Genomic DNA, 16,836 nt, shown 5'->3' with positions numbered 1-16,836 from the left:
GGTCCTCTCCTGTTTGGTATCTACTTCTCTGAAGTCCAGGCCAACACAAAGGGACTGATTGACAAAGTTCACAGATGATTGCAAGTTGTGAGCTATTATTAACTCTCCAAGTGATGTTGACATCCTACAGAATGGCTTCACTCTGATCAATGACTGGTGTCAGAACCATGGCCTTAAGCTCAATGCCAAAAAATGTGTCATCATCCCCTTTGGGAAAAACCCAGTTCCCATGAATTACCACATTGATGGTAGTCCACTGAACACATAAGACTTTATAAGAGATCTGGCACCACAGGTTGACAGCAACCTCTCTTTTGATAACCACATTGCCACTGTGGTCAGAAAGTCCTTCTATGTGGCACATCTTATTACTTAGGGTTTTTCATCCAGTAAGAAAGAGGTCTTTGTCGCCCTCTGCTCTTCTCTCATTAGGCCAATCATCGAGTACAATGCCCCATTTGGTTTGTACCTCACTAGACACCTGCAACAACTGGAGAGGCCACAAAATTACCTCACAAAGAGGATCCTAGGCCTTAAACACTTGCCCTATATGGACAGACTCAAAAAACTCCAACTATTCTCTGTCTCATATCACCTACTTAGTGGCGATCTCTGCTTGACTTACAAAGCCATGTCTGACCCAGCTCTGTTAGAAATGCTACTTCTAAAGAAATTCCAATCCCTCCACACCATATGGTCCAGAGACCTCAATCTCATTACCACAATTAACAGAATATGCTGGAGAGACAGGTTCATAACCCAGAGACTGCCCCATGCTATGGAACATATTTCCCATACATGTCAAGCAGAGCACATCACTGACCCTCTTCAAGAGAAATCTTGAGTGGATGGGAAACAGAAAACTCACCCCAGGGATAACCCCAGTGGCTCTACTCGACAGAGGCACTGGGAACTAAGTTCGGGTGGCACTATGCCAGGGTAATCCTATGGCTAGTCTTGTAAAGGCCCCAGGGCCATTAGCCTAGTACACACCTATGAACCTATGAACCTATAATGAAAAGAATGACAATGTTAAATAAGGCAATCATTGACTATTGCAGAAAGGCATATTTTTTAACAGAATTAAAGGGACAGTGCAGGAATATGTGTGTAGCAGGGGGTAGTGTGGGAGGAAGCCATTACCTTATTTTAGAAATGCTTTGATAATTTCCCTTAAATTACTCAATAGTCATTATTATTATGTCTTATAGGAACAACAGCATTAAGACCTGCTTCAGACTTCCAGAACTGTGCATACACGTGTATAAAGCATTCACAATGTATTCCTCCTGCATTTACTCAATATTGTAATCTCATCAAAGGTAGTATATACTGCTATTTGCTGAATTAGCATCTGACCTTTGCTTTTGTTGTCAACAGATTAATAAATCTTTATAGAAATGCAGAATTTCTGACTTCTTCAGAACTGATTTATTAAATATATTCAGGAAACAAAAGCATGTGATCATTACTGATTTCAGACACTGGTATATTATATTACCTCCTCACTCCTGTATTCCATGGGAGTCACAAATATTTGTAGGGTCTAGTCTGAAGTGCATAACAGCATACCAAAATTAGATATGCTGAAAAAGTTCTCAAAGTCATTTCTCAAATAATACTTTAGTAAGCAAAAACTGTGTGATTCTGAATGGAATTCTCTCTGCAAAGTTACAACCAAACAAAATCTACTCCAAGGCTGTAGAACATTAAAGTAACTTTTATTTAGGTAGGTAGGTGCTACCAAAGTAGATTCATAAAATTCCAGTTTGTCAAGTCAGTTATCAGAGTGACAAACTCTTGTTTGATCAGCATAGCCCCTTAGGTGAGCAGGTTACTGCCTTTGATGAAGAGATGCTAGTTTAGCTTTCAGTAGGTGTCAGAGCTGTGATTTTTTTGTTTATATGGGGGACATAGATGTTCTATTAAATGAGGCAAGCAGACTGACAGATTGGTTACAGCTCACCATGGATTGTGGGATTGTGTTAAAAAATGGAATACCTTCAACATCACCATCATCGTCATCATCATCAAGCTCTGTTTTTTTTAGATTTGATGGGGTCAGGGTGTCATGGCAATTGTTGCCACTTTTCTCCATTCAAATACACTCTCCTACCTTCTTTGACAGTCACACTTGCCTGTCTCAGGTCTTCTTTTACAAAATCTGTCCACCATATAGCTGGGTATCCTAACCTCCTCTGACTTTTTCCTGCCTAGCCATGCATCCCAAATTTCTGACAAGTTCTAGTACCCTTGATAAGTATAAGAAGGGGCTTGGGAGAAGAAACTTTGACAGACTGCCTGTATCCATTAGAGACATTGGTGCCATACCAGGGATACATTTCCTGTTCCTCATCTAATTGTTCAAATTACACTTGAGTTGGGTCAAGGAAGAATACTGCTTCACATGGATGAGGAGTCTGGGATACATACCTGTCTCTCCAGCAGGTTCAATTTATAACAGAGGCAAGGTTTAAGTCTTTAGACCAGATATTTCTGGCACTGTTTGTTTTGCAGATATGCAAGAGGTCCATCAGGTTGGGTTCTGAAAATTCATTGTATGCCAGTCATAGCTCTCCCCTCAATAGCTTATAGGAGACAGAATACAGGAACATGGCTTTGAGGTGCTTTGCATATGATATGTTGCTTATACCCTGTATTCTTTTAGTGATATGTTCCAATAGTTGGATATGCTTGGTTAAGTAAATACCAAAGGGGGCATTGTACTCAACAGAATGCTGAGTGCAGTGAAATAATGACCTCCTTCGAGATAGATGTCAAACCTTTGTTTATAATTTGCACAGTATAGACTGAATTCATTACTACTGTAGACACAAGATAGTCAAAGCCTAGATTACTGTTGATCTGTTTCCCCACATCCCTGACTACTGGGTGGACTCTTGTGGATGACTTCCTGAAGAATATTATTATGCATTTCTTAGCAGTTAGTTTTTAATCCATGGCTCTGACACTAGTTATTTGTCTTTGTCAACCCTTCCTGGAGAACATTAGAGTCAGTGGTGGATTATGTGATTGCTCCTAATTAGCAATCATCTGCAAATTTGGTCAGCCAGAGGCTCTTGAAATTGGCCTTGACTTCAGAGAAGTAAATTCCAAAATGGATCTGTCCCAAGATTGATTCCTGAGGGACTTCACCTGTGACTTGCCTCATTGTAGAGGTGGACTCCCCAATTCTAACTTCTTGGGTCCTGTCTGTGAGCCAGCTGGTTATCCACTGGTGACATAAGAGTTTATACCTAACATCTTGGGTTTCTCAACAATGCCTGAGTGGAGTATTGTGTAAAATTCATTGTCCTGGTCATGGTAGGCAGTGTAAACCATTTTGCTCTCATTCATTACCTTGGTGACCTTCTCAAAGAAGTCCACCAGGTTGAGTAGGCATGATCTGCTCTTGATGAAACCAAACTGGGCTGGGTCCAGTGTTTGTAGGTTTTCTATGTCATTATTGATTGTTTTCATGATTATTCTTTCCATGGCTTTACATATAAGGCTAGTAAGACTGATGGGTCTGTAGTTTTCAGGGTGGGTAGATGGCCCACCTTTGTACAGAGGGATGACTATTGCTGTTCTCCATTTGTGAGGCACAAAGCCTGTTTGAAGGCTAAGGCTATGAATAGCAATTGTAAAGAGCATGATAGGTCATGTTTCATGTTATTTAGAAGGTATCCTGAGATATTGTCTGGCCCCACTGATGCAGTGTTCTTGGCCTTAGATAGTGTATTGAGAAGCTGGTCCCTAGTTATAGTAGGGGGAGTTATATTTGATGATATTTCCTGAGTGAAGGCTGAGGGAGGATAGAGAGGTTAAGTTAGAACTGAATTTATCTGTCAGTAAGTTTTCTATATCCTCTGGCTCAGTGTAGGTGGCTGCATTAATAATGAGCAAAGCACACAAGTGTATATTACCTTTGAGATTGTGGACATAGATAAAGAATGCCTTGTGGTTGTCCATAACCTGGGAGACCAAATTTACCACAAATGTGGGTTTGCTAGACTTTATTTGTCCTTTGAGTTTTTTGTGGGCTTGATGACAGTGATTTTAACCTGCTAAGTGCTACACCACTTAATTTTGATAGTGTTTTTTTTTTCCCTTCTGTTATACAGCATATTGATGTTGTGATTCCACCAAGCTGGCTTGTTTTTTCAATTAGTTCTGTACTCCTTCCTAATGTGCACAGCTGCTTCGGTGCCACTATTGACATGCTGGCATAGGGTTTCTGTGAACACTTCTGCACAGGCAGCAGTGTTCTTGGAGTTTATTAGGGCTTGAAAGTTTGCCAGGTTGTCACTTAATAATAAGACGTTAGCCTTAGAGTAGTTCCTGAATATTCCAGGGCTAGTCAAATATCTTGAAACCTGGGGCAATAATTCCTTCTTTTTCAATCACCATATAGCAGCAGTAGTCAGAAAATATTTCTGTTTAGCACATCTAATATCTAAAGCCATATCATACAGGTCAAAAGAAGTTATCTGTCTGTATGCAGCCCTAGCCAGACCCATTACTGAGTACAACATCCCCTTTGGAATATGCCTTTCTAGACCTATTAAGCAACTAGAAAGGCCACAGAGGTTGCTAACCAATACAATTTTAGCTTAAAATCCCTGATCTGGCAGGAAAGGCTTGAAACACTATCCCTTTGCTGAGTTTCTTAATGGCTTTTGCAGGACTATCCATGCCTTACGTTCTGCGCCTTTAGGGACCCCATCATCCTTGCTCTCCAGTATCTTGAAAAGTCAAATAGCTTAATTAAATAGCAGACTTAAGGTTTTAAATCTCAACCAGTGCAGAAATAAAATTCTCTGGAAAGGCCTAATTCCTAACCCCCACTCTATAACTGGCACTATCTCTGTCTCTCTCTGTCCCATTTCCATTCATGTCATTCAGCACATCGGGCAATGAGTGCTGTCCAGGCACTCGTTTATGTAGCTTCTGCAGCAGTTATGGATTTTCCAGGGTCAAGTTGCTAGCCTGACACCCAACCCTGCTTCAAAGGTGTACCACATACCTGCAGACACACACTCACATGTAGGGCCAATTTAGAGTGTCCAACTTTGCTGCATGTCTTTGGTATGTGGGAAGAAACTGGAGCACCCGGAGGAAACCCATGCAAACACAGGGAGGACATGTGGACTCCACACAGCAGACACCCCAGCAGAGAATCGAATCGGAGAATCACTCACTATGAGGTGATAACGCTTACTGTTGTACCACTGTTTCACCCCCTGGAAGAGGCTACCATTGCAAATTAAATAAAGTGAACAGAGTTCTAGCCTAAACAAGTTTAAGAGATAGTTCTAGAATGGAAGGCATTGTTTCCTGAAGAACCTTCATTAAGACATGTCCATATCATATATTTAGATGATACAGTATTCAGTAGATAAAAAGGGAAATTCCACATCAATTAAATACATCTTTCTGTAAAAAAAAAATCATGAATTTGTGTTGAGAATTATTTTTTAATTGTATTGGCGAAGCAACGGAATTTACTAACTCTCCCCAAAAAATCCTGCATCTTATATCCTCTGCCTGAAAGCTACATACTGTCCTCCATATAAGACTACTCTTGGTTTTATAACAGAACACCCAGCAGTCTGATCTCTGCTGCATTGCAATCTCATTGGGGTAGATTATTAAACTGCAAGTTCCATTTTCCTACACATTGATACACCTTTTGTGGTTGATTTTGCGACTGATGAAGACAGTATTGGGGAATGTAATGAATTTGATACAAAAATGAAAAATATGCAATCTGTATGTTCAATCAGCTTTTTGTATTATTACTTCAAATACATAGCCATGTCTTGCCAGTAACATCTGGACATTTTCTAGGTCTGCCTAGCTTCACAGACAGAGCCTCTATCACAGGTGCAGATCACCAATGTTTTTCATTCTCCAAACATTACTGCACTCCAGTCTCCTTGTAATAGATGTCTCACCCTTCTAAGGACCTCTTCTAGCTTAAAGCTGAAGACTTTGTGGGAGTGACTTGCCTTATTTATCAGTTAGTCCATGAATATTTTTGGAAGATTTCTTCTAAATCTTAATTCTTAAAATCAATTAATTTCTAATTCCATTTCCAAGCTATCAACAAAAATCTTTTCACATATTCCTGGTGAGAAAATGATTTATCATCTTGAAAACATAATTAAGTTATTCTTCTTCTAAGCTCACTAGTTCTTGTGCTGCCTAACTATTTTTATATAAGTTCCAAACCATTCGTTTTACCATTTAATTGGCTATTATTTGTAGATGCACTCCCTGTTCTTTATGTAAGTACATTAGCCAAATAAATGTGATACACACATCACAACTGACTACATCATTAGCATCTTGGGCATCTGTGATACAACCCTGATAATTTTCAATAAGGGATACCTGTAATATCCATTGTTGTATGTAGGACAAATATTCATCACTGGATGTTTAGTAGGACAGGAATGCTGCTTACACTTGTGATCTACTCTACATATCTTTTAAAAACTACTCTTACAATCTACTTATAAGGCAAATTATATCAAGAAACATATATTCAAAAGGTGGACAGTTTGTTTAAAAAGTGATATATCAATTAGCTCTTGTCAAATAAATAGTAGTACAAAATACAAGTGTCTTAATAAATACCCCACATTAATCCATTTGCTATTTGCATTATTAATTTAAACTATTCATCCATATTTTTAGTATATTTTGTAAATTATGTGAAATTCAAGCAGTGGCCATCAAATTCATGGATATTCTGAAACCAGCATGTCCCACTAAAAGAATCCAGCAGTGAAACTATCATTATGGTTGCTGCACATCTATTAATTTGTTTTAATGAATGAGCTAAACTAGATATAAATCTTTTCAAGCATATTTTTGTATTTTTGTCTGTGATATATATTTCATAACCAGACAGTGGTTTAGTAACACATCAATTAGTTTTTATCTCTAGCCACAGAATACACTTTTCACTGTTTTTCTCCCTGGGCTGCCACTGAAAACAGGTCATTGCCGGGTCGGATTTTCGTGGTAAAAAATGTCTAAATAAATAAATAATTAAATAATGTGGCCTTGTTTGAAGAAAAATAACTGTCTGCTGAGAAATAAAATGCATGTGGCTGATATATCCACAGCGGATTTTATGTGATTCTTAATACTCCCTTTCTCTGGCATGCAACAGAATTACAGTTGGTCACACTCATTATAAGAGTTGCTCTTCTCTCACACAATAACCAAATATGTCAAGCTTTGTATACTTTAGGTATATTTGATTAAAGGGACTATTTTGTAAAATTATCGTTATTGACAAGAGTCACATATGGAGTTGTTTATCTTGACTCTTAATCTGATAAACATTTCTGTTCTTTAGCAGTCACGTTACTTGATAACATCCTTTCCTTCACAAATGATATATTGTTTAAGAAAATGTTACATATATGATGACAGATGAACAAAGTGTGTTACTTTTGTGCATGTGTATGCTCAAAGTTATGTCATTTGCTGAAGTAAGCATCTGTTTTAGCCAAGTTCAGTTTGTCGAGGAACTAAATAAACAAAATAGTGATGGTTATCAGTAAGTGATGCTTTTTTTTTTCTTTCAGAGCAAGACATCCTGCTATTAGAGATGAGTCTCCATGCTGTTGTCTCTGCTGCGTTTGGTAGAATGCTGTTCCTCACCACCTTAGCATGTGCCAGTCCTTTCTTGGGGATTCGGGAAGAGAGTCAACGAACCCTTAATGTAGCTATCATCTTTGGTGGCTCAAGCTATCTGCATAATAATACTCGCTTTACACCCTTAGACTTTCAGAATTTCACATTAGACATCAATCCTGTACCAGTTTACTTAAATGATACAAACCCAAAGACTCTGATCAATCAGATCTGTGATGTACTTTCCAGTCTTCGCATACATGGGATAGTCTTTGAAGATGACACCCAGACTGAGTCTTTGGCACAGATCTTGGATTTTGTCTCTGTCCAGACAGCTGTCCCAATCATTGGAGTTAATGGAGGATCGGCTATTGTTTTTACCCCCAAAGTGAGTACAACAATTTTCTTTTTACAGATACATCTTGTATTTTTGGAAGTCTTGCACTGCTTTTGTTAATTAATGTTGCTATAATTCTTTGTTTATGACTGCTGTGAGTGCACCTCTCAGCTTTAACTGATTCTACAGAATATTCCTGATTTGACCTTATATTTTTGCATTGTTTCTTGTAAAGTATTTGATTTTGTTGTAAGTTACTGATGACTGCAGTCGGTCAATAACATCAGACAAAGTGTCATACTTTTGATCTTTCAGAAAATGCATGTTTATGTAAAAACTGCAGTTCTATTAGCTTTTAAGTAAATTAGAGTAATATTTAAAACGTGATTGATGTTGAATGCTTGCACCCTGCATTATTTTTGTCTTTGTTCAGAATTCTTGGGCAAAGTAGTCAAAAGGTTATATCTATGAGCTCCCATTACAGAATGTATTTACAGACCACTCTCAGAATAAACACTGCTCTTTACTTTTTTTCCCCAGACATAGAAAAAAGAAAAGTGATATAAAATAAGGGAAGAACCTCTTAAATGTGCAACAGAAAGCATATATTAAGTCATTATTTAATAGTTCACATTATAATGAAATGAAGTGTCCTGGTAGTAAACATCTAGATTTTGTAGAAAACAAAACTGACCGTTTTTAACAATTATGCCATGCTTTACATATAAAGATTCCTCAGAAAAATTCCTTATCAGAAAAGGAAGTTTATAATTCACATAAACAAACCATGTATAACAATGGATATAGGTGACATGAGTTTAAAGTATTTGTTATTTCATAAGGAATGTGTACATATTCAATGTATGAATATAAAATGTAATTTGAGATGTTTTTTAGGTTAATTATTCAATCATGCTTATTTTTCTCTCATTATTTATGTGGCTTTTTTACTTGTACAAAAGTTTTTAATCTATCTGAAGGTTCCACAAGGTGCCATAGAGTTGTAAGAAAGGATCCTGGTTTTATCAATATCAGTTCATTGTTGGTCATTGTCATAATTGTTTTCGCTTTTAAAAGAACATTTTACTGGAGTTGGCTGTGCTGGTTTTACAACTTATAGAATTGGTCTCCCTTGTAGCCAGTGATATCCATGTTATTTATGTATTTGTTGCTCTGGTAAATACAACAAAGGAAAAAATGGTGTCTGTCTTCCACGAGAGCCTGGGAGATGGCTTGAAAATGCATATTTGGCCTAGCCGTGGACTCTAGAAGGTATCACTGATAGCTTTACCTCCCTTCTTGGTAAACCCTACACTACTAATCACTGTAAACCTTTCCAGATATCAAGACATACGTTTTAGGGGACTACTTCATTACACTGTTAAATATGCAAGGGAAATTTATTCCTTAGGTAGATAATCTTTTGGTAATGCGCTTATCCTTCCAAGACATTATAGTTATATTATGATGTAAGTGGACAGATTTGGAGTAAGGGTTTCTAATTTTAACGGTGCTTCTGATTTGCGGAAGATCAAGTACAACAGGGTCTTTAATATCCTGAAAAGTAAGATGGGTACCTCCATAAAGGATTATTTATCAGATAGAAAGAACTAAAAGACGTTTAACTTACTCAGATAACTAAAAGAACCTTTTGCGGTAATTCTATGCTTGATGTCTTTCAATCTGGGTTGCACATTTAGTAAGTTATGGATGAATTTCAGTGTTATATTGAATGACCAGCATAATCACAGAGGTATATAGAGCAAATAAGATCTTGATCATGTATCTCTGATAATTAACTGGGCAATGAAAAAAAAAAGATTTTGTTACTGTAACTGATTCTCAGTGAATAAAGATCAGTTCATTATCATTGAATGTGCCTAGATCTCTAATGACTGCATTGACCTAAACTGGGGTGCCATTTATCTGATAATCAGTGATGAAGGCTTGTTTCTAAAATGTGTCCACAATACATATTAGAACACAGACACTGACTCTGCCTTACACTGCTTTGAGAATAAGAGCCTGTGGGTGAATCAGTAAAAGGATAATGAGTTCGCCTTCATCTACAGGCATAGTAGGCTCCACAATATAGACATCAAGCACAGTAAGCTCCACAATATAGACATCAAGCATGGTAAGCTCCACGATATAGACATCAAGCATGGTAAGCTCCACGATATAGACATCAAGCATGGTAAGCTCCACGATATAGACATCAAGCATGGTAAGCTCCACAATATAGACATCAAGCATGGTAAGCTCCACAATATAGACATCAGGCATGGTAAGCTCCACAATATAGACATCAAGCATGGTAAGCTCCACAATACAGACATCAGGCATGGTAAGCTCCACAATATAGACATCAAGCATGGTAAGCTCCACAATACAGACATCAAGCATGGTAAGCTCCACAATATAGACATCAAGCATGGTAAGCTCCACAATATAGACATCAAGCATAGTAAACTCCACAATATAGACATCAAGCATGGTAAGCTCCACAATATAGACATCAAGCATGGTAAGCTCCACAATATAGACATCAAGCATGGTAAGCTCCACAATATAGACATTTCATTTCACATTGTAGAAGGAGACATCAAAAGAGAAGGACACCCAGCCTAGAGCCTTAAGAGATTCCTCTACTGAGCAGTCTAAGTCACTCCCAATTCTCACCCAGTGTATATGATTGGAGAGCCAGTTTGCAGCCCATTAAGTACTTCAAAGGTTTTCTCTTGTGTGAAGTCCTTCTTTTCTTTCCACTTTGCATTTCTTTGGTCTTACGATCTTGTACTCACTAATACTTTTTTTTCTCACAGATCTATCTAGATACTAGCTATCTGTCTTTTTTCACATAATTTATCTGTATATAAATTATTAGCTAATTTTAACATTATGACATATACAATGATGTGTACTCTAATTTCAAATACTGTAAATGCTGTACTGTCATCTGTTTAAACTGACTAATTTGTATTGATTCTTATTGTTTTTGTCTGCTCTCTAAATTGTATTGTATGTGTGGAGCTTTTCTCCTCAGGTCTCTGCTGAAAACGGGCTCTCCAACCCAGTCAGAACTACCCAGTAAATAAATGTAACATAAAATAAAAATGTATGGCTACAGCCTTGGGAGTTCTTATAGAATTAGATTTAGAGTAGAGTCAAGGTCACTCACTTTAGTTGTGTATAAGGACACAAATGAAGATGTTTGAATGTTAAGCAGCCATGGTTCTTTTAACAAAGGTCTTGACAGCTAAGTTAATTATTTCTTAACAACCTTAACAAAACTGGGATGATTTTTTATGTGCTTGAGATGTAATATTAATATGGTCACTAACATGTGCAGTGCACGACAGTTTAGACTCCAAATCTAACAAGATTTTTTTAACGAGTATCAGCAAATGAAAAAAGGTAAGATATGGAGTTGGGAGGGTGGCCTAATGGTTAAGGTGTTTGCCTTACAAACACAAGGTGCAGGGTTTGAGCCTTACAAGGGATAATTGGCTAGGCTTATAATGCCTCACAAGGGCAGTTAGCCTAGTATGTACCTAGTTAGAAAATAAATAATTAGGGTTGGGAGGGTGGCCTAATGGTTAAAGTGTTTGCCTTACAAACACAAGGTGCAGGGTTTGAGTCTCACAAGGGGATAATTGGCTAGGCTTAAAAATGGCTCGCAAGGGCAGTTAGCCTAGTACTAATCTATTTCTATTTCTATTTCTATATTGTCAATAAGCACAAAGCAGTTTGTCCACTGCCTTAGAGTTACTAAAGTGAGTGGGCTGCAATAAAAGGGACAGAGCAATCTGCAAACCCATGCTAGCTGAGATCAAAATATAACCACATACTAGTGACAACCTAACTGACAAATTACTGCTAAGGTTAAGTAGAAAAAGATTGCAAATTGTTCTACAATTAAGTGAATAAACTAGATAATTAGATTCAATTTTAACATGAAAGACTTCAGAAGAAACTAATAATTCAAGTCAAGGATATGAAATTAGTTATTAATTATCATGGCATTAATAGTCAAATACAACTTGGTGCATATTAATAAGCTTATTGTAATTGGCCTAAACCCAGTCAAGCAAGGAAAATATTAAAGGAAAATCCATTTACCACAGTAGAACTCCAATGATTTTATTGCACCTTAGTTCAGTACTACAAAGTGCCAGTTTGCACTGCTAATTATGTTATACACCAGGCAAAACATTCCTAAGGGGTGAAAGCACTACTGACAACAAGGGAAAAAGAGAGTCATTTTGTTATTAAAAAATAGGAAAAACGTCAAGACAGATAGGGGCAGAATCATTCCTCTCCGTAACAACACCAACCTCAACAATCTGGCACAAAATTAACAACAGGGAAACCCAAGTCACACGTCTGTTGTCTGAGGCAACCCAGATAAAATAAGGGCACTAGCAACTCAATCCAATTAAAGCAGTGAGTCCAAAAAATAGCTGCTATAAGGACAATATAAGGATTAATTCCATTTAGCACAGCAGGAGTTCAAAAAGCTCAGAACTACCACAGCACACCACTTGCTCTGAGTTAGAATATCTGAAAATGAAGAGTGAAAGAAGGAAGTGTGAATGGATTTTAATCCTGGCTCTCCATGCACAACAAAGGTGTTATATATCCAAATGGAAAATTAAAAATGTCCTTCAGCAACTACCTTATAAATACAGCAAACCACTGAGTTGCTTGAAAGAAATAAACAAATATAATATTGTTGGAATGGAGCAAATTTCTTCTTTAGAAATTGTTGCTGATATTCTCAGATATAAGGATGATACCACTTGGGTGTTTTCTTGTGTTACAGATTTGGGAGTAATATCCTCCACTTTTTCTGTGTCTGTTTTAAATGTGTTTCTGCAAATAAGACTGTAATTCATCAAACCTTTACTACACTAACCCAAAATGTTAAGAACTTCTGAGCCAATATTTGGCCCTTTAACCCTCTGAAAATTTATTTCAGCAAGGATATGGTTCCTTGAAGCCTAAGTGTTTGCCTTTAAGCATAGGCAGGAGCTAATGATAATACTTTTCTTTTTATCTAAATCGTGAATGATAAAACAGTCAACATTTAACATGTGAGTGGAATGTCTTATAGGATATAATGATAGTATTGTACCAAAACTTAATGACAGGATGCAAGCTAGCCTTGAGTTAGTTTCCACTTTCTCTGTTGGTCCAGCACAAAATGAATTGAGTTCTAATTATGTTAAAACTATCAAACGGTTTGAAGCTGAATTGGAAACTAGAAAACGTTTGCACATTGAAAAGAAACTTGATTGCTTATCACATAAGAGATAAATTATATATGGTGCAGTTTAAATGCACAGTACGTTGTGCTATTGACTCTGGTGACAGGAACAATTACAGACAATGAACTGATGTGAGAAAATGTTAAAAAATAACTATTTCATGTCTGTACTCCTTTTGATTGTTCTAGTGATTTTTCCACTAATTTTGATACAGAAAATGATTCCAGTATTCAGTCCCCTGCAAAGCAAGAGAGTAAACTCTGAGGCATTTACTGTGCCCTTTATCAGAAATGGGGCAGTAGAAAAACAAACTTTGAACTTTTGATGAGAGATTTGATATAGAATCAGTTGACCTAAATAGCTAAGATGAGGAAATGTGTTTGTTAAATAAACTAAGTTGTTCAGGATTTGGGAACTTATGTATATAGTGAACTGACTTAGTGAACTAATTTTTGACCAACATGCGTATATTTTAAGAACGTCTTACTATATTGCACAGCTTATAAACAAAGTGATTGTGTCTAGAATTTAGGAAAATCTTTGTTACCTCTTTACTCAACGCTCATTGGGTGAGTTATTTTATGTAATGCCCCCCTTTGGTGCGTATCTTTCTAGACAAGTGCAACAAGTGGAATGCCCACACACTTAACCTTACTAAAAGGATACAAGGACTAAACTGCATCTCCTACATGGAGCGACTGAAACCCTGTCACTATACCTGATAGCTTACAGACTGCTAAGAGGTGACATCTTCCTTTCTAGTGCTCTTAGACCCATTGCCTATCATCAAATGAAATTCCATCAGAAATACTCAATCTAGGGCTTTAAACCTCTTCTTGAACCACAGCAGAATGTGTTGTGGGGACAGGTGTATCTCACACAGTATACCATTGGTCTGAATGGAGGACAGGTGTATCTTGCAGAGTATACCATTGGTTTGGCACAGACTTCCCTTCTCATCCATGTAAAACAAAGCTCAACTTTGTTCATATTCAAACACAACTTGGCTCTGTGGATGGATAATATAATATTTACTCCAGGAATGCCCCCTGTTAAAGTAATGGACAAAGGCAGCTCCCTCAGGGTCCCCTCAAATTATCTATGGTATGATCCCATTTTTTTCACTAGGAATACTACATAATTATTGACTATGAGATGGGTAAGGCAAATCTAACAGCAAATGGGAAAGGTTAATTCAAGCACCAAAAGGAAAACTGCCTAGGCCTAAAGTAGTCAGCAAGGCCAGCAACCCTAGTACTTACCTATGAACTTATGGACCTTTAAAGGTTATCATTTATTACTATTTTTTCTTATTTTTAAATGTGATACAATCAGTTATGTTAAGTCATTTTATGGGTCTTTAACTCTGCAGTATAGGTATACTTATGAAATTCAGTCTGACATTCAGATAAAGGGGGTGGTTACAACACAGAATAGTTTTGACTTGTACTACAAGACAGACATGTACACAACTGATCTTGTGTACACAACTGATCTTGAGAGTTCAAATGCAGGAGGGAGACTGAACTTAATGAAACTGGGACTGAGTCATATTGTTCCAATGAAGAAGCATTTTAGTAAAGATTCACTATACGTGTGGCACATCATTGAAGGAAATCCAGATTATATTCCAGGAATCAGGGATAAAACAAATCTGTGAGTTCATGTCCTGACAAAGTATTGATTCAGGGTTTTATTGCTGGACACATACAAATAGTTATGACCTAAATCTACAACGGCAAAGGAGAGTCATCTTCCAGTGGAAGTGAAGTCATACACCTTAGTATGTATCAGCAACTGTGTCAATATGCAAAATGTGGACAAGGGGTCATTCTTTTTAATCTGATTTGTTCCTTAACTCTGTATGAAAAACTGTTATGCAGATTCATAAGACTAGAGAGCTAATTGCAAAATTTCGAAGGATTAGAAATCCACCTCAGTTTATGACCTACTGATTATAAAAGATAAATACAGTGGTTCTGAACCTTCAGGTTAAGGAAACAGGTTATGTATCAGTAGTGAATAAACTATCTTCCTGGTGAAGTGTGTGGACAATGAAGTACCCTTTTATCTCATAAAATTATTGAAATGGGCTATGTTAAAGGGAGTAATATGGTGTAATAACCTTAAAGCACAAGCTCCATAAAAGTGAGAACATACAACAGAATATGAGGTGACTGTTCCAGTGCATATTATTTAAGTGTAATAAAACCTTTCTGGACTTTAAGAGGCTAGGATGCCTCCTGTCTTTGCTGCCTTACCTTGGCATACCATAATTGACTTTGTTTTCTGTAATTATGTCCCTCCCACATGATAGTGTTTGCCATATATTTGAAGTCACTCACCTTCTTCATTATGTTTGAGAAGATAATGATCTTTATCTTTGATCACAGGATGTGAAGAACAGACTTCTATAACATTGCTACAGATAAAGAAATTAAAATTACAGTTTTGCTTTATTGTACTCTGGAGAATCAGTTCCAAAATTATGAATGACATTACTTTTCTGTTATTGTAATCTGAAGTTTTTTTTTTTTCTTTACAAAGAACAGCAGTGTTCCACTGAATTTAGAAAAAAAAGTGCAGATCTCCTGGGGTAAAAGTTCTGGCTGTTTAGCTGAATTAACTGATTATATCAGTAGCCCCAGGGATGCAAACATGAGATAAGCAGGCTTTCTAAAGAATGCGGATTCTGTAGTCATAGCACTGCACCAGCATAAAAAGTCTGCATAATCATATGGTAGTCTAAGAGAATTCATTACAGTCTTTGAATATTAGCTCTTAGAAAACATGACATATTCTGCTGTTTCCCCTAAAGTCTTTCATCATTGTTTAGAAAGGTTATCCTGAATGGTTAATCTTATCTTCACATCTGTTTATTGCTGTGGCTATTTATGTCACAAAACATTTCAATATGGAATAAAAATCAGTCAGCAGTACTTTTGGAAGTAGATGACATCATGTCAGTGTCAGGAGTTCGATAACATCCTACTAACACCATTTACTCTGCAGAATTCACTGCTTTACGCAGAAAAAAAAATAACTTATCTACTGTAGAAACATTTTAACGCTAATTTTATTAAATGTCCAGACTAAGGTAACCAATAAACAAACCTATGGGATGATCATATGCAAATGATAACCATTCTGTGCAACAAATGGCAATGAATTTTTGTTATCATCTTGTTTGCAACCAAATCATTTGTTCCATGAAATTTCCTGAATTGATATTGTGTACGTCTGAACTGCACTTTTTTAGGAAACAGTATTTTTATAATTCAGAGATCTGAAGTAGGATACTTCATTTGATCATCAACCTGTGGGTATTGGATCCGACCTGGATCCGAGCCGGCAGCTTTCCAAGCTAGAGATCTGAGCTCCAAGCTCCTCCCGCTTACCCATAATACCCTGCCACCTCCTTCCAATCCCCAGATCTCGTTTGCCGTGGCTTTGTCAAGTATGGATTTCTTGAGCTCCTAGCTTTAGGTTATCTGTGAGTAGGAAAGTTTCTTAAAAATCTTACTAGTTTTTTGTGTGTGTGAACAGTTAACTCCTTAGTTTAATCCCCTTTACCGT

General features: G+C 37.1%; 1 protein-coding gene across 1 annotated transcript in view; it reads left to right on the top strand.

The window, feature by feature from the left end:
* The first annotated feature begins 7,614 nt into the window (after positions 1-7,614).
* The window catches only part of LOC122815911 (glutamate receptor ionotropic, NMDA 2D-like), a 1,415,655-nt gene continuing 1,406,433 nt past the window's right edge, over positions 7,615-16,836 (top strand). Inside the window, 1 exon segment of the mRNA XM_044088769.1 lies at positions 7,615-8,041. Coding sequence (XP_043944704.1) covers positions 7,628-8,041 — 414 coding nt within the window. The 5' untranslated portion in view covers positions 7,615-7,627.

The sequence above is a fragment of the Protopterus annectens genome, chromosome 1.part1 (assembly GCF_019279795.1).
Source record: "Protopterus annectens isolate FY-2018-M chromosome 1.part1, PAN1.0, whole genome shotgun sequence".
In the NCBI taxonomy this organism is placed as follows: Eukaryota; Metazoa; Chordata; order Ceratodontiformes; family Protopteridae; genus Protopterus; species Protopterus annectens.
The sequence above is the reverse complement of the archived record's forward strand: the minus strand, read 5'-3'. Positions and strand labels throughout refer to the sequence as shown.